Here is an 18,619-nt window from a genome sequence, read left to right as displayed (position 1 = left end):
TGTGTGAAGGGATTGAGTTGGGACCTTGAAATAATGATAATTGGTACATGAATCTTGGTTTATCAGTGCTTGTAAATGAAGTCCACAATATTTCTGTAGTACAGCTTTGTTAGTTTACTGTTCATCATATATATATATTCATAGTATTAAATGCTTTGTACAGTAAAGAGTAATTTTTTTAGTCATTCACTGTTAATTTTCATTTAGGGAGTTTCTTCTTACTGCAAAAGTTGAAAATGGTACTTTTAATGAAATCTTAGATCGAAGTTCATGTGGATTTGGAAATAATCTTAAAGTTGGTGAATTAAATTAAGGATGTACCCAGAAATTTGATGATATGGGGGGGGCAGGCAAACATGGATGATGTCAACTTTTCAGAGTTTAATATGATGGATCAGTGATTTTTAGATGTTTTATTTAAATATTGCATGAATGACTTAAAAAGTTGCTTGGACACAATGATCTGAATATGCATCACAGTTTAAGTGCAGAACGTTTACTTTTCAATTTTTTGTGCACTAATTATTTATCTGTAGGAAGGTATGTGTGGTGCACCCAATATTTTGTTGATTTATGCTACAGTAGGAAATTTACAAAACTTGAACGAAAATGTCTTTTTGACTTGCTTTTGGTAGAAGAAATCTACAGTATAGTCCAATTAGCATTCATGAAGTAATGAGCAATGTATGATTGCTTGAATCCTCTAGAAACCGTATTTCAAGACATGCAGTGTTACAAAAAATTGTTATTTGGTCATCTATAGAGTTGCAAATTCATTGAATACCTGTGATTATTTGCAACCCTGATTCAACATCATAGAAACTGAGTGATCAATTTCAAAATATGTAAAAGACTTGAGTGATTTCTCTGAATTAGGTGGTGACTTGTGTAATTGATGCTGAAATATTGGGATTATCCATCAAGTTTGTTTTATCATTATTGCATTATGTGTTGATATTATAGTTCACAGCTTGTTCTGTTTTCATACATACTGTAGATCACTTATATTAGGAAAGACCTTATTCTCACAAGGATACAGTGATGTACAGATATATAGTCACCAAAGATAACTTTTGCAAATCCTTATTGCTAAAGATCTTAATTAGTTTCACAAAATTAGGCATAAAAAAAATGTTAAATTCTCCTAAATAAAATGTGATTTGCATTATACAAATTTTTCTGCATAATCCCAGAAATATGGTATTACTTGGCATACTTTAATTTCTTGGCCAGTATTCAATTGTACAAATTTTATTTGTGGAAATCCCATTTACATGTGCTTGTGTAATACATAACTTTCGGTATATGTACTAGATATAATCAACTTTGAATAAAAAAAACCCATAATGTATGCACATTATTACTACTGTACTTTTGATGCCGCTATTAAGCTTCATAAGAGATTTAGTATGTAATGAGTGACAAATTAGCAATGAATAAAAAAGACAAAGTTTCCTCTGAACAGTCATGTAAGAATTTTGTAATGCTCACAGCTAGTGCCATTCTTGATGTATTTAGTAATAGCAGCAAGTCCCACAACTTGAGGGTTTTTTGGGTTGTTTTTTTCTTCCCCATATGTTCTGGATGACCTCTTGCAAGCCAGATTAAATTGAACCGTTTTCGTATGATTGGTTGTTTTTTCTCTCTCTTGATAGTTAAAATATCTGAGCGTACTGTTTTGTCCATGATAAAATTAATCCTACATTGTCAATCTTGTAAGTGTATTTTTTTTTTAAATTTTAGTTGTATTTTGTTTTTAAGTAGATTTAGAACCCATAAATTGTGTATGAATCCAGACTTTATAGTATGTAAGATTCATTGTTGATATTAGATTGTTGCAATTGATTCGTATATTCCACAATATTATCAGGGTTGTAATACCGTGAATGCAAGTGTTAATAAATTGTTACATTTCGTACATACAATAATTCAACATCGTGTCTTACTACAAAAACGAAGGTTTCCATTTATTTAAAGTGCCCTAATTAAGTCTCCCAAAGTTATTATTTTGCTTCTTCTTTCTCTTGTGTTCTCTGTAACCCATTGATGAAAGTTTTGGAATCAAGGACATGATAGACTAATGTATGTATTTGTGCAGAAATGTTTGTTTTCAGGGGGGGTTGGGTTGTTAGGTACATATGGGGATGGGGTAGAACATAGAACTCTGGAAAAGGTGACTACAAAACTTGACAAATATGATAGAGTCCAGGGGTCTTTGGAAATGAGAAGAAAATGAGAGAGCCTACAAACTAGTACCATGGTCAAGGGATTTTAGTGACCTTTGACTTTGACCATAGAAACTGGTATAACCTTAAAACTGGGACTAATGGTTACGTGGGATAAGAGGATGATAGGACCTACAAACTAGTGTCAAATGATCTTGACCTCTGACCTTGGAACATAAAACTGGTATTGTGATGGGATCCACAATCTAGTGTCAAGGGACTCCCAGTGACCTGAAAATGAACATAAAAGCTAGTATAACTTTAGAACTAGAATTGAAAGAGATGTGGGATATTCAGAATTGATAACGGGATACAAACTAGTATCAAGGTGACATTGACCTTGATCATAAAAACTCAAATTTAGAACTGTGACCAAATGAGACATGAAATCTTCAGAAAGTATGGTGTGACCTACAAACTGGTATCCAGGTCAAGTGACTTCACTGACCTTGAACATAAAACCTGATATATTTACTACATAACCAAGTCTGATAGGGACCTAGGATCTTCAGGAATGATATGACTTACGAACTAGTGTCAAGGTTTAGTGACCTCTGACCTTGATCATAAAAACTTGTGTAACTTTAGAACAAGACCTATGGAGACACTGATGAGAGAATGTTGGGACCTACACACTAGGATCAAGTTTTACTAAAAGAAACGAAGGGAATTTTTTTTTTTTTTTCAAAATCAAGGTCTTGGTGATCTACATTTTTAATTAAAATGAAAATTAGCATGGATTTTAAGCAAAGGAGTTAATGTGGGGGATGATATTAGTATTTCAGAAAAGGCCGACATTTATACAGCCAGTACTTCATTTGGGAGACTTTATAACCTGCAGATTAGAACCAATAAATTATCTTGTTACATAAAGGTATTTCCTATTATCAGATGAATATGTCCAGCATATTGCTATTATAGAGCATTAAAGGTGTCGACCCCCACCCCCATACATGTACAAACTTGGAACCAATTCACAATCCAACAGAAAGATGATATTATAAATTGTATACTAAGCACAGTTTACAGTGGCTATGTATCATTTCCATAAATAGTAGAACTTGTCAAATCATCTATAGCCTCAGCAACATGATTTTTAATGAGAAAATCAGAAAAAATATATAAGATTTGCGGGATAGCACCCAAACTATCCACGAATGCTTTCCAATTCCATTGGTTATTTGTCTTTCTTTGAGTAGCATCAATAGAAAGACTACACTACGGACAAACCGTGCGCATGCTGATTTCCAGATATTTGTTTTATTAAGGGAAAGATTTGATAAAATGTTAAACCACAGCGCGAATTCCATACCAGAAAAGAAAATGACCCGAAACCGCTATCGTTCAGATTTCAATGGCAAGGTCTCTTTGTTAGTAGATCGATAGGCAAATCAAAGGTAGATGATGAGTTTCATCATCCCAGTGATCGTCGAAATTGTATCATTGATTTCAGCCGAAGAGGGACTTTCTATGCACCTGTTTAGATTAGTGTCATCCTTTTTGTGCATTGTACTAAGGATTCGAAATTATAGCTTGAAAACTGCATTTATCGAGCACTCGGTAATATTATGGAACACCCCACCCCTCTTTATTGTGTGTTTATCCGGCTAATAACACAGAGTGTGTGCAGGAATTTGTATGAAGTGCGTTTTGAAATTATCGGGTCATGAAAATATATCTCCACACCGGTTTTGTCTTATTTGTACAATAAATGTGTAGGACTCCAAACTACGATGGCCACGTCAAAGTGCGATGGTATACGCCAAACCCCGATGGTGTGACACGCCAAAGTGCGATAGTGCATATTGATGAACCAAAGTGCGATGTAGTGACACGCTGAAGTCCATTGTTTTGAAAAACTGAATGGACAGTGTGTTGTTTCAGACTGTACCAATCGTGTTTTGTTTCACAAAAATGCCAATGCAAAATAATCTTGATGTTACCGGTAACTTATTTAATTATCATTTAGTTGTCAACTTTACGTGATAACGTGACGTCACAAACGTTAATGAACCCCTCACGATCGGACTCCATCGTATCTACTCGGCTATTTCCATTACGGAAAAGGACGAGCGCGTGATCCGATTGTATCGGACTTTGTAGTTTCAGACCATCGGACTTTGGCGTCCGTAACGTCAACAAACCATCGCACTTTGGAGCGACCATCGTACTATAGATTCTTACAAATGTACACACACACACCCACCCACCCCCGGTGCGGTCTTCGCACCATTTTGTGTTATTTGCCCACTATCTCGTTATAAATGTAATAAATTACATTTTTTCCGCCCGCGGTTCATTAGTCGCACCTTTGAGGTCCGGTAGCAGAAGTAGTGACAATTCCTTCACCGAACGCTCGGCATTCACAAGTTAGTCGCTACTTTTTTCAGTAACATATAATTTTTCGTGACATTTCGGGTACAATTCATTTGCATCTTGTCTTGTTTCTACCAAAAAATATCTTAGGATTGTTTTAGGGTTCGCATATTTTGATAATTCCTGGTTGTGGCAAGTGAAAATGTAAAGTCAGCTCTTGTATGTATTGTAGTACAAAGGGTTGCTTGTATGGACATTACTACGTCATAGAAGCAGGGAAGGGATCGAGAAAATTCTGGATCAATCGGGAATCTAACCCCGAAGTTTGCATTACTAGTTCCTGTGGTAACATTACTACAATATAAAATTTAAAACCTATTAAATTTTCAAATACAAACTTAAGAACTCTGAAAATATAATTTTCAAATCAATGTCCGAAACATCGCGTATGTCCTTAAAAAGGGACTGGTTCACGATTTTTGAAAAAAATATTTTTCATTTTTGATGTTAATTATTAAAATTATCACTCATTTAATGTTGACAGCCAAACTTTTAACCTTCTGAATGGGAGAATAAAAGCTATATTTTAACCTTAACTCTGTTATGTAAACAAAGACTCGGGTCTTTTTTTGTAAACAAACAAACCAGTAAAATATTAATTTTGTAATATAAAGCATCTTACTTTTGCATAATCACAATTTCGTATTTTAGATGACAAAATTTTACCTAAAGAATGCTTGAAATACGATAGATGTAATAAACTTAGATTGATTGCCATTTCTTCTGAAAATTTTGTAAACAATATAACATATCGCAATCTTTGTTTACAAAACAAATAATAAACCCTCTAAAATGAGCTCCTGTGATAATGCATAACCTTAATTTTTTTTGTGAATCCTTTTAAACACATTTGACAGTAGATTTTGATCATTAAAAGTGAAAAACAAGATTTTGGGGGAAATCGTGAATCAGTCCCTTTAAAAAAACGAAGGTCCAAGTCGTAGTGGGCGTTGGCATGATCGATGAACCTTCACTGCTACGCACGGTCGTAAGCACCATATAAGGGTAAAATTTGTAGTGCTACTGATGTCTGCGCATGGTAGTGGTTAACACACTCGATATTCTCACCTCTGCGACCCCAATCTCTACCCAGGGTTATATACATGTATATGTATCGTTCCTTGCACTTGCATCTGGGTAGATATTGCTGCGACTTTGGGTAGGTTAGAGGGTAGTGTGCTCGCTCACTCGGACACATGAATTTCCCCTGGGTACTCTGGTTTCCTCCCATACCAATTGCCCCTTCGAGTAAATATCCAAGCCCGATGAGAAGCCATCGTTAATTGGTTGCCAACGGTGCTTTTCATCGATTCTCTCCCGATGATCATGAGTGAGCGTGTGTCAAATTTAGCTAAACGACCCTGCAAGGGTGAAATGTTCGAATGGGCCATCAAATGTACAGTATTTAAGTTTTCTGACGGAATGCTTTAATACTTTGCCTGTTCCTCACATGGTCATGTGCATCTTGGTTAGCCAAGTGTTTAGGTCCCCCGCTCCGTCATCTTCACTAACCAAGGGTTTTCGGTCCACTCCGCTCCGTCTATGGACCGAAAACCCTTGGCTAGCGAACACTCTTCTTTTGTCTTGGCTAGCAAAGATGGTCGATCATGTGAAATGAACAAAAACTGGTTTAGCCTACTCGATACCAGTTTTGACCGAAAGTACGATGTAGTTTAATAGAGAAAAAAATTGCAGTAGAATGTATAAATATTCGTATGTATTTCCTCTACACTCCCCCCCCCCCCCCCCCCCCCCATTATTTGTCTTCAAAACATCTAAGAAGCAGGAAATCCGGCTTTGCGTAAATTGTTGATAACTGGCCTGCACACTTGTGGGATGGTATACATGAAGGGATATTATTATCTTTTTTTAACCATAAATGAAACCCCAACTCGGCTGCCGATACCTGATCCACCGCTGCTTGGTTTCAGGTTCCCCTCCCTCCCCTGAATAACATACATGAGTTGATTAATATTTATCATTAATTTTTTTTGAAAATCTCTTCAGTACATGTCAACAATTAAGTCCAAAATAAACCCTTTTTAGGTCACCTAAGGCTTTTCTGATCAAAACTTTCCGTTGTCGTCGTCGTTGTAAACTTTTCACATTTTCATCTTCTTCTCCAGAACCAATGGACCAATTTCAACCAAACTTGGCACAAAGCATCCTTGAGTGAAGGAGATTGAAGTTTGTACAAATGAAGGGTGATACCCTCTTCAAAGGAGATATAATCACAAAAAAAAGGATGGGACCATTTAATAATCTTCTCAAGAACCACTGGGTCGGAAAAGCTCAAATTTACATGAAATCTTTCTGACATAAAGGAGAGTCAAGTTTGTGTGCTCATCCTTTTATACAAGCTCACGTGCATGCGTACACTACTATATATAACTCCCTAAAAAACTAATCTAATAAGATACTCACTCTACAAATATCTAACTCAGCAAAACCATATTCACAAAACAATCACGTGACACCACGTACACAAGAACACAACACGAATACGATGACAATCTGAAATGAATAAAATGCATATACAGAGCTCTTAAATCACAGACAAAATAAAATACAAAATATCACAAAGGTAAGCATGAAGAGACACATATACATATTTACACACATACTATATAAATAGACAATTTCAGAAGTTAAGAATCAAACAAAAGCCTTTCACTAAATTTAAACCACAGCAGTAAGAAATTGTATATAACTAAGAATAATAAGGAAAAATATAATAATGATAATAATAAAATAAATAATAATAAATAGCAGTTTACAATAACTACAGTTACAAAGTATACGACAACAACAATAATGAAAATAAAACAGTTAAGAAAGATGAAATAAAAATGAATCTTTCAAAAAGCAAAAAATAAAAAATAAATGATTTGAAAATTTTTTTTTGATAGTAATGCAGATTAAAGGCTGTAAAATTTGCATAAAACGAAACAGCAAACTAAATCAGTAAATTGAAAAATTAGGTATTCATTCAGCCAATACACCTCCACACCGTGTCCTCGACAGGAGCTGCATCTGCAGTTATCTCCCTCCAAGTGTATATGGATGTTCTAAATTGTTCTTACGTTGTTAGGTAAGGAGTGCCATAGTGTGGCGGCTACATAGCTGAATGACTGTTTACCATACCTAGTAGCTTGGAAGTTCCAAAGTCTCTTGGTATCTGAAATTGTATTTTGAGTTTCTTTGCTGGACCATGTCTTGCAGGAACAATGGACTTTGCTTAGGCCTACATATATTTACTTCAAGGGCCATGACTTAATTTCATACGCCTGGTTTTCAGTGAAGGAAGATTTGATTAATCTAAGAGTTGATCATAAGTAGTAATATGGTCTTCATAAATTATATAAATCGTAGAGCTCGTTCTTGAATTTTGTCGATTTTTTTTTAAAAACAATTTAATTTATTCGCTACAAAAGTGCCATACCAGAGGTTTTCTTACAAATATTTGAAATATGGGAATTAGAATTTAGACTAAAATCAATAGTAACGCCAAGCAGCTTCACTTCTTCCTCGCAGGCAAGAGTTGTACCATTTAAGTTAAAAGTTATATTTTTATCATGCGTCTTTCTACCGAGAGAGATTGCTTGGAATTTTTTGGGTTCGCCTGCATTTTGTTTGCTGAAAACCAGTCCATGTACCCTGTGCCAGCTGTTCTTTCACCATGGCTTTGAATTTATGTTATTTATTTCCTGGGCGGTTGTAAACGTCAATGAGTTGCCCACAAGTTTTAAAATATGCAAGGGGGTTGCAGTATACGTACTAAATCTTATTTTTTTTACCTTGTTTCAGATAAAAATAGGTACAGTGGGAATGCTATATTCACTACTTTAAATCGTTCAATGAACATGTATGTAGCCGATATACTTTTAAATCACACCAATTTTAAAATAAAAATTTCGCGCCATTATTCGTTGCCATATCTCGCGAGATAAAACGAGATTATGCACGAATTTCCATCATGGAGGCTAAATGTGTTGTCAAGTGAAGCTTTCGCGTGCTTGTTTATTTCTGTATGGTGAAGTGTTGTTAAAGATTCAGAGTTCACAGTAAGAAATGTATCAATGGATAATTGTAAATTATGACCATAATTTTGGATAAATATCTTTTTGGTAATTAATATGGGTAGTCTTGATGCGACGTCTACGTCGCTTGCCGAGGACTTGCAGGATTTACAGCTGGACAGACCCAATAAAGGTCTAAAGGTATGACACTAGATACATAATTTAATGATGAATGCACAAAATTGTCAAAATCGTGAGTCATCTAGTTAAAAAATTAAAAATGCATTTAATTGCATGATTTTACAGTCGGTAGAAGAACTTGAAAAGTTAACAGTTGACGAGCAGCTGAGTGATATCGAGAGATCAGTGTATTTATTGAGGTAAGTGTAAAACTACATTAAGTGATAGTTTTTATTATTTTACAAAGCCTTAAATGACATGTCACATTCAGTTGTTAATTCAAACAATTTAAATACCAGGGTGTGATTATCTACCTTGCTAATCACTTGTTGTTGCCCTTAAAATACAATGTAGTTGTAATCACAGATTGTGTTTAATATCTGCTTACTCAGATTAAAATCATTTCGTTTGTTAGTTATATGTCTGCTTGGAGTTACATGAACCTCAAGAATAAACCTCTGTTTATTTTAGGAAATATATGCACCATGATATGTTAAAATGAAATTACTCTATATTAGGTTTTAACAAATATTTGCAGTAATATTGAGATGAAAGGTTTAGACAGGATTAAGTTCAGGCATAGAAAGGGAAGTGCAGCTTAATTATATGAAGTTGTATCCCTCCAAGTATATTTCAAATTATCACTGGACTGGTCAGGTTTTATGTAATTTTAAACATATCTGATGTTTTTCCTTGGTACATTATATATATAAATGTATATTTATACAAACAGTTAAAAGAGATTTTTTTTTTCATATGAATAGTAAAGTATACTGTGAATTTTGTTGCAGATTTGTGCATGTTTTAGAGATACCATAAATTAGATATATAATCACTAGTTTACACGAGGGTCTTACATTGACATTAGTTGTGATAGTGTTGTATTGTCTTACTCATTGTGATCAAATCCTCCACAGGTGAAAGTGAGCAACTATGACAAATTACAACTCCTTAACCATGAACAACCCCAACACACACCCCTTTATTTTAACATGACATTTTATCTCAAAGGCACCAGGAATAAAAGTGATTGTATATATAGAAAGAGAAAAGCGTGTACAATACATATAATGCAATGAACCCAGTGTACATGTATTTGCATGTATTGGAAGAAACTAATAAATCATTATCGTAGTACTGTGCAGTGTGACTATGTAGGTATTGGGGCATAGGGCCAGTAGTTTTGTTTATGGTGAGGTTTGTCTGACTGAAGAGATGGAGAGGCAGGTTGGAACCTGTTCACTTGTGTACAAAAGCAAAGCATATATTAGATTCATTGCAACCTTTAACAGATCTGTAAAGCTTTTCATTTTCCACCTTAACTATGTTTTGTAGAATCTATTGCTAGATTGAACGTTAAATAGGCTGTAAATATGTGTAAAATTGGCACTGGCATTATATTGACAATTATACACTCTTGGTAAGCAGCAGAATAGAACTGCAGCAATCAATTTTCCTTGTGAATTTATCAGCTATATTGAAGCTTTTAATTTTCAACATATAATCTGTTTACCATTATTTAATTATATTTAAACATTGACCCAGTTGAAGTTCTAGAGAGTGCTTGAGCTTCAGTATGAATTGATTATCCATTTCATTTTGTCTTAAATAAAATTCAGGTTGTCATTTGGTTGTGAAACCACATATATAATCCGATAAATGAGAACTTCATCTTTTATTCATATATACTCTGATGGTAAGTAGGCTTGTACAGAGAATTCAGTTTTGCCTTGTTCTGTGTTTTGCACTTGACATAGATAGGCTTTACCAGGCAGTGTTTGAAGTTTCTACATCTATCAATCATAAAAACCACATAAAAGAAGAAAAAAATTAAAGTGCATTGCTTGCAATCTTGTGCACCTCAGAATATTACAACCAATGTTTGGGTGTAAATTTGATTTTTGTAATCTGTGTACTGTCGCTTGAGATATATTATTCTGCGGTTCGTAATTTTCATCTCAGGGGATAGGTTTCTGTTGTTACACAAATAGATGACTTATAATTAGTCCGTAGAAGGGACAAAAATCCATTTTGGTGTAAACAAACATGTATATGCCCAATAAGAGTACTGACAAAAGATGTAGAGTAAAGATTTAAATGCCACTAGTGTATAGGGTGATTGAATAATTAAGGTAGTATTTATTGATCCGGACCCTGTGAAGTATGTGACTCCATTGTGTGTATGGAAAAACACAATTTCTGGCTGGTCTTCAGCGTCTGATATTACAGACACATGTCATAAGTCACCGTTATATTTACCATGTAATCTGATCATGTCTGACAAGACAGATTAGGAATACTTATCCTGTTTCCCAACCTCTGGCTTCCACTCTGGCAAGATGTGCACCCCCAGATTGAAAAAAAAATTATGAATGACTGGAAAACACACATTTTTCACCAGTTGTAGATTTAAATGAACAAATTTTTATATTAAAAATGCCCTGGCCCCCCAGCTATTGCCTTTTTCCACCCAGAGTTTCAGAACCATGTACTGTAAATTTATAACCGCCCTGGCCCCCAACTATTGCCTCTTACCATTCAGTCTCAGAACCATGTACTGTAAGTCTATAACCGCCCTGGCCCCCAAGCTATTGTCTCTTACCATCCAGTCTCAGAACCATGTACTGTAAGTCTATAACCGCCCTGGCCCCCAAGCTATTGTCTCTTACCATCCAGTCTCAGAACCATGTACTGTAAGTCTATAACCGCCCTGGCCCCCAAGCTATTGTCTCTTACCATCCAGTCTCAGAACCATGTGCTGTAAATCTATAACCGCCCTGGCCCCCAAGCTATTGTCTCTTACCATTCAGTCTCAGAACCATGTACTGTAAGTCTATAACCGCCCTGGCCCCCAACTATTGCCTCTTACCATCCAGTCTCAGAACCATGTACTGTAAGTCTATAACCGCCCTGGCCCCCAAGCTATTGTCTCTTACCATCCAGTCTCAGAACCATGTACTGTAAGTCTATAACCACTAATGTGTTTGTTTTTTTGTTGTTGTTGTAGCTATATTACATAGATCTAAAAATAATGACACTGTTTAATGAGAGGAATCATCGATGATTGCACGTAAGGTGGTAATTGTAAAAATCAACACAGAAAAACCTCTATTGATTCTGTGTTAACTGATGGAGCTCCAAGCTCTTGAGTACAATCGAATTAGCTCTGCTTTGGGTATCAAAGGATTTATTTTACAGTCAGAGAGTTTGCTTGATAAATGACTGTGAAATTGTTTGGAATTAGCAAAGGTCTAATTTAACAATGACGTTTTTATTCTTTGAAAATCAAAGCTACTTGCATTCAGTTAAATTACAGCTAAAATTGTTATTGTTGGATAGGCTTGGCCACTTGTCATGGCTTTAGAAATAATAGCACGAATTGCAACTTATGATTTTCACCTCAATAATTATTTCTTTCCAAGTTTTCATAGAAACAAATGATGTTACAGTAGTTTTTAGGTCAGTGAAAAGATTGCTGAGGTAGGGCTGAAACAATACGCCCCCTTCACGATTCGATACATATTGCGATACTTATGTCATGATTCAATACTTTCAATACAATGCAATTTACAGAAGAAACCAATAATAACATTGAAGAAAAAATTAATTATCAAGATTCAAAATCATAATTTTAAAAGCAAAACTGCCAAACAGTGAGATGCCTGTTCGCTGTAGTTTAAACTGATATAGTTTATTATTATTTTCGTCAACCTCAAGGCAAACAACAGTTTGAACATTGCCCTCATACTGGTAGAAATAATATGTACTGGCCAAGACTGATGTATTTTACCGAACCCATTTGTAATAAACGTATCGAACCGAAAACCGAGGCAATGAATCGAATATTGAATTGAGCGTTTATATTGAACAATATCAATATTTCGGTGAATCGTTTCAGCCCAATGCTGAGGTCAGCATATCTATTATGAAGTATGGAGGTACATGTACTTCCAGGTATCCAACACAGGCCTTATATATTTGTGTACCAAAACTCTAAAAAGTCCAGAAACTCGCACCCCTTGACTGGGAAATCCTAGGTACTGACACTCTCCTCTGCAAAATCCTGCTCACAAGCCTGCACCAATGATTCACACAAAATGTGAAGAATACTTTTATGACACCTGTCGTGATCTAGTCTTTGGGTCATTAATTTTTTTAATTTTTTTTTTTACAAAAACCATACTTCACATTATATCAAAACTGTTTTATGTGTATCTCTAGGAATCTAAATGACCTAGCTATCATTGATGCGTTTTCTCTCTATAAACTTCACAGTAGCACAGATACTACCATTCAGTTTTATGTTTGTAAATCGGTTTTATTCAAGACTGTTCTTGATATGTAGATGTGGGTGTTCTGACTAACAAAGAATAGGGTCCAGATTTTGTAGATAAGGCTTCATAACTAGAGATTATGATTTTTTGATCCATCTTAATCACCTCATCTAAGTAACAAACTCATGAATGACTTTTTCATTTACTGAAATGGACAAAATACCAGCTAAGGCTGTGTGCAGTGAAAGCATTGTTGTAACAATTACTCTAGAAATTGTAACATACTTTTCCTATTAATCATGAAATGTACCCCATAAACTATTTGTAATACATTTGTACTATGCCATTAAATTACTGCTTTGTAATAAGAAATATACTACAAAAATTTACCTAAGGTTTTGAAAACTGTGAGCATCATCGCATATTCTCATTCAGTACATGTAATAAAATATCCATGGTATGGAAAAACGATTTCCTGACTTTTCCATGAAAAGACATCCCTTCAGCGAATATAATTGCCTTTAATTACAAAACCATAATTTATTAGCACAGAAAACAATCTCTATAGCTCAATAACTCATGGCATGAATAAAAATAAGGACAAACACTAAAGGGATCTCGTCTTCATCAATAGCTTCTGTCTGAACAGTTTAAATCAATCCTTTGATAGCGGAGATGACATAATGGCCGATAAGCCTGCATGTGTAGAGCACAGAGCTATGTAGAATTGTCATTCCTTGCTGTTGGCATGAAGTCTTTATAATTATAACATTTTGGAGAGAAATACCTCACAATGAACTAGCCAAGATGTGACAGCTCATTCATGGCTGACGCTAGGAGGAGGATGTTTTAGAGCCGGAAGAGAAAACTCTCAGTGACTTCCCACATATATTTATCTGAACAGAGGCTGATGCAGCGATCATCAGTGTGTTTGTTGTTATGGAGGATTGTATTCACTACTCGTTGTGATGAGGACATGTTTTGTGTGAGCTCACTGTTATGGAAGATATTGAAGTGTGTTATAAGAACACAAGTACAGGGGAAAATGTGAATCTGTTTTGGGATGAGGTGCCGAGCTCCTCGTCGGAGGAGAACCCTACAAGGTATGTTTACTTTGTGAATCCTCCCCTTCTGATCACAAGGAAGTATATACATTGTAAATGACTCGCAATGTCAAAGTTTCGACGGAGCTTTAGACGGAAAGAATAGAGAGTGTAGCATAAATTGTTTAAGCCAGACACTAATTTGCTTACTCTGTTATGTCATCACCAAGAAACATGCCTTTTAAGGTTTTTTGTATGTGATCACAGTGTGTGGTTTGTTGGCATTTGGTACTTGGGGGTATTACAACACTTGGATATCACCACATTATGGAAAATGAATTTCGTGAGAGATAGGTACTTGCTTCATTTTATGTACAAATTTAGCATATTGCCCATGCATGTGCAGCTATTAGCTTATAAAGATTATTTATTGTAGTGAGTTTTTAAAAGAAGTGTGCTGGTGTTATGTAATATTTTGTTAAACAATGTTGTGTAAATGCTTTAGTACATAGATTTTACAAACTGCTCTCATTTATGACTAAAATGTCAAGTGCTTACATATGTACACACTATGAACGGCAAAAACAGGAAATTTCTAGAAAAGTGCAATGTTTCAACTCAACAACAAGGAAATATTTCAGAGAATTGTTAGTGTATATTTTTCCCCATGAATTTAGTCATAGGTATCGTCCTTTTTCTGATCAGTCATATCATGGTTATAGAGTAGAAAGTACACGCCCTTCATCTTTCAAAACCTGAGGTTATGAACACACTGTGAATGCTTTATGCCTTGACACAGAAACTCTTATTCAGTTCAATAGACAGAAAATACCTTTAATTTCTGTCTTTGAGGATCAAATCATAGTCAATTTAAATTGAATTAGAATATCAATGGTGAAAAGAATTCTTGTGTGAGAGCTAAAATAACGTATTGTTAGATAATATATTGGCCCACACTTTCCTCTGTTATGATAAAGGGTCCAATTTTCTGTGATTATCTATGGTTGAAGAAATTAGTCTTCTACATATTATTCTGGTTTATACTTAGATGATGTCAATTTCACTATTGGTAATGTATTAGATACAGAGTACTGGTCCTACTGGACATGTGTACAGTCAGAGAGTTTGAAGACAGTGAGATGCGAAGAAGTGCTCAGCTGTGATTGTTATCTTTGAAAGTTTATATCCTTGGGTTTTGATTTTTTTTTTTAATATTAATCACAGCCTCGCATCCTTGGTAAGTTCCCAGCTGATAACATTCCCATGGAAGTAACATCTGTTTTATCTTTTTTCCATTCTCTCAGAAATCTACCTTTAAGTTGATTTCACAATGAAGAATGAGTGTTAAAAACCTGAATTGATGTACACCGCTGGTTAGGCTTGATGTATAACCTGGTGTTTACTGGTGATGCAAGAGTGATGATTCAAAATGAGGCTGCTGCTGATGATACATGCTGCCAATGAGACTGAGATATATTGACCTCCTTTATCTGTTTAATTGGGGGATGGTAGAGCTCTATGGGGGTTAATATAAAACAATCAGCTGTTCTATCACACCTGACCATATCATCATTATGCTGAGGCAGCGTTGACTAATACTTTTGCAAAATCCTCAACCCCCCCCAAAAGTCAATATTTGCATTTGTTGGTCATTTATTGATTTGCCTATGGCTTTATTCAATGCATGGTTATATTTTTAGTTGCGTTCAAGCTGACTTTTTGCTGTAGTAAGTGATCAATGTCTTGATGTAAAAAAAAAAGTTATCCATTAATAATGGGCCTAGTTGACACAGTATTTGTAATGAGTACAGCATAATGGAAGACACCAGCCGCTGACAATAGAATACTGAACACGATTATTGAAATTGTAGCAACCATCAGATAACTTTCAGCTAATTCTTTTAGACTATTGAGTATGAAATTGAGAGAAGAAATTTGAATACTGTTGACACTTTTCACCTTCCTGATAATGGAGTTGATTGCTAACTTTCTCTCACTGTATGGTTTACTTAGGAATCATAGACTTTTATAGTAATTCAATAATGGGCCAAATTGGATAATAGAGGATGTGGTGTTTGTGAATCACCCAGACCTAGGGTGCAGAGTCTGACTGCTGGAGTCCAGATTGACTTTGCTTCTGATGATTTGACCCCGAATTAGAGCCTGGTGTGGGGCTTCATTATGTGCTGTCTAAAATGATTATGATGTGTTCCATATGACACCCTCAAAAACAAGACTTGCCGATCCCTCCAGATGTTGGTAGTTGTTGGTCATTCTTTCCCTGTCTGCCCATCTTGTATACACATTCATGTCTTCTGGAGATAGACAGGCAGGCATCGTCAGCCATTGTTTGATCAGGCTGCTGTTTGATTTTATGGGAACTCTTTGTATTGTTACTGAGAGATGATGGGAAAAGGAATTTGTTTCTGTTTCGGGTGATGAATATGATTGTCTTCAATCATTTTTCTGAGTACTAAGATTGTTTAGAACATGCCCTGCAGATGACAGATTTCTGAATGAGTGACATCAAAGAAAACACTCTCAACTCAAAAAATATTATAATGGAAAGGTCAAGTGCAAGAGAAAACATTACAGGAGACGAAATTGACTGGTTTATATTATCTCTGCATTGTGCCTCCAGAAGGAGAATCTGTTTTGATAGACAGCTTTTGCCCCACTAGATTATTCAGATTCACATGCTAAATTCAATTTTCCCTCCTGAACCATTACATAATCTAGAGGGAAATTGATGCAAGAGATAGCCTTCTTGTTGGTTCCTGTAGGCCCCGATTTAATAACTGTGGTTGCTAGTATGGCTCTACTGTGGTGAGAGTAATTATCCAATAAAAAGGGGTTATATTTGTAAAAAAAAAAAGTGTTCTCTTGCCAGATGCCTGCATGGAACACCTCATAAGCTATGTGTGTACAACCAGATAAAACAAGGATAAGATCTTTATTATGATGGATTAATGAATTTGAGCCACAGCTTCCATACTGCAAAAAACAGTTGGGTTGGAGATTATTTCATTAAGCTGGGCATCCATGCAGAAGATGCCTGTCTTTATGATAAAGGGGGTTTATCTTGATGTGGCTGCTGCTTGTATTATTTTCCAGATCTTTTACAAGATCTTCTACATTAAGCATTGTTCATTGATCAAAAGGAATCAAGATAAAACATGCATATACAGTGTATATATCTCACATTATTAATAGTGAATCCATCATAACATATGGATGAAGATGTAAAACAGATTAATCATGTATATAATGCCAGTTTCTTGATAATAAAAAAACCCCAACCTTTGATATTTTTACAGGTCAACTGAAATGCTTATTAAAGCTTTTTTCTTGCATAGAAGAGAAGCAATTTGATTAAATTTATTTCACTTAACCACAAATAGTACATGGGGTGCATATAATGGCCATATAAGAGTAAAAATTTATTTCAATAATTTTTAAGTTAATACATTCCATAATGTATGTTTTGTAGTGATGAAACGATTGTTGCCGACAATTGATTGTCGATTGTTTTGGCTCTTCGATTTTCGATTCTATTTTTCATAATCGGTTGTCGCCTGTACACTAATTAATATCTATTAAATCTGACTGTTACTCCCGCTTTTATATCGAGACGTGTGGGGGAGAGTCAGAGTGGACTCCACATTGAAAATTGGGAATTCAGTGACACCAGCTAGTGTGTATACTGCACAGATCCATGAAAATAAATAGAAATAACTCCAAAAATAATAAACATTATTAACTACAAACTACATGTAAATACCGATTATATCAATCATTGATCGAAACAGTTCTTCCAATTATGATCGATTACAAATTTTACCGATTTTTCAACACTAATGTTTTGTAATGATTTCAAAACCCCAAATCTCACATCCTTATAAAAATATAGAATAGAAGTATAGATGTTACAACCTTATTAAACAAATCAAGCTGACATTCTGTCGGCAAATCAAATTGTCAAATTTTCCACATTTCTTCATACAGGGCTTTTTTGCTTTACAAAAATATCCCGGCCGTGATAATTTTATGCCAAGGTATTTAAATTCTTTTACAATGTCAATAACTAATGATTATTGAGGTAAAAAACATGTTTTGCAGGTGGGACTTTTGAGGAAATGACGAAAGCAAGGGAGGGGTCTTTCTCCATGCCTCTTTAACTGTCAGTAGTAAAAATAAAGACTTGAAGCTGTGTAAAACTCCAGGATTGTAGCTTCATGGGGAGAAAATTGGAATCCTAAAAAATATTTCTGTAGAGCTACATTCTGCATCTAAGCTGTACAATACTGTTAGTTAAGACCAAGCACTTCCTGAAACAGTGTGTGCCAAAATAACTTTTTTCAATGCTTGTCCTAATATTTACACTTGTTGGCAATTAAGTCGAACATTTTAGTCCAAATCATATTTGACAAGTTCATTTATTGGTGGAAAGGAAATACATGTAAAAGGCGGATTCGTCATTTGAAATGAATTTTTATGCCCCC

At 35.1% G+C, this 18,619-nt stretch overlaps 2 protein-coding genes and 1 long non-coding RNA gene across 32 annotated transcripts in view; 2 read left to right on the top strand and 1 right to left on the bottom strand.

Moving 5' to 3' along the window:
• LOC125652290 (uncharacterized) overlaps positions 1–1,928 on the top strand; it is a 39,943-nt gene extending 38,015 nt beyond the window's left edge. Inside the window, exon 9 of the mRNA XM_048882348.2 lies at positions 1–1,928. This exon is cut by the window's left edge and continues 3,121 nt beyond it. The gene's annotated coding sequence lies outside the window, so the exon portion shown is untranslated.
• The window catches only part of LOC125652881 (uncharacterized), a 10,542-nt gene extending 3,145 nt beyond the window's left edge, over positions 1–7,397 (bottom strand). Inside the window, exons 1-2 of one of the 2 annotated variants that reach the window (XR_007361752.2) lie at positions 7,026–7,397; positions 2,393–2,456 (exon numbers count right to left, since the gene is read on the bottom strand). This is a non-coding gene — a long non-coding RNA (uncharacterized LOC125652881). The remainder of the gene's footprint in view (positions 1–2,392; positions 2,457–7,025) is intronic. The other variant, XR_007361751.2, reaches the window with a different exon arrangement.
• Positions 7,398–8,560: 1,163 nt separating this feature from the next.
• The window catches only part of LOC125652286 (serine/threonine-protein phosphatase 4 regulatory subunit 4-like), a 45,806-nt gene continuing 35,747 nt past the window's right edge, over positions 8,561–18,619 (top strand). For 21 of the 29 annotated variants that reach the window (XM_048881362.2, XM_048881359.2, XM_048881361.2 and 18 more), the window contains exons 1-2: positions 8,561–8,821; positions 8,927–9,000. In XM_048881362.2, coding sequence (XP_048737319.1) covers positions 8,738–8,821; positions 8,927–9,000 — 158 coding nt within the window. In that variant the 5' untranslated portion in view covers positions 8,561–8,737. Of the gene's footprint in view, positions 8,822–8,926; positions 9,001–14,007; positions 14,472–18,619 lie in introns of those variants that run through there. The other 8 variants (XM_056165434.1, XM_056165433.1, XM_056165432.1 and 5 more) reach the window with 4 other exon arrangements.

The sequence above is a fragment of the Ostrea edulis genome, chromosome 5, assembly GCF_947568905.1.
Source record: "Ostrea edulis chromosome 5, xbOstEdul1.1, whole genome shotgun sequence".
NCBI lineage: Eukaryota > Metazoa > Mollusca > Bivalvia > Ostreida > Ostreidae > Ostrea > Ostrea edulis.
This window is presented reverse-complemented; position numbering and strand designations above follow the sequence as displayed.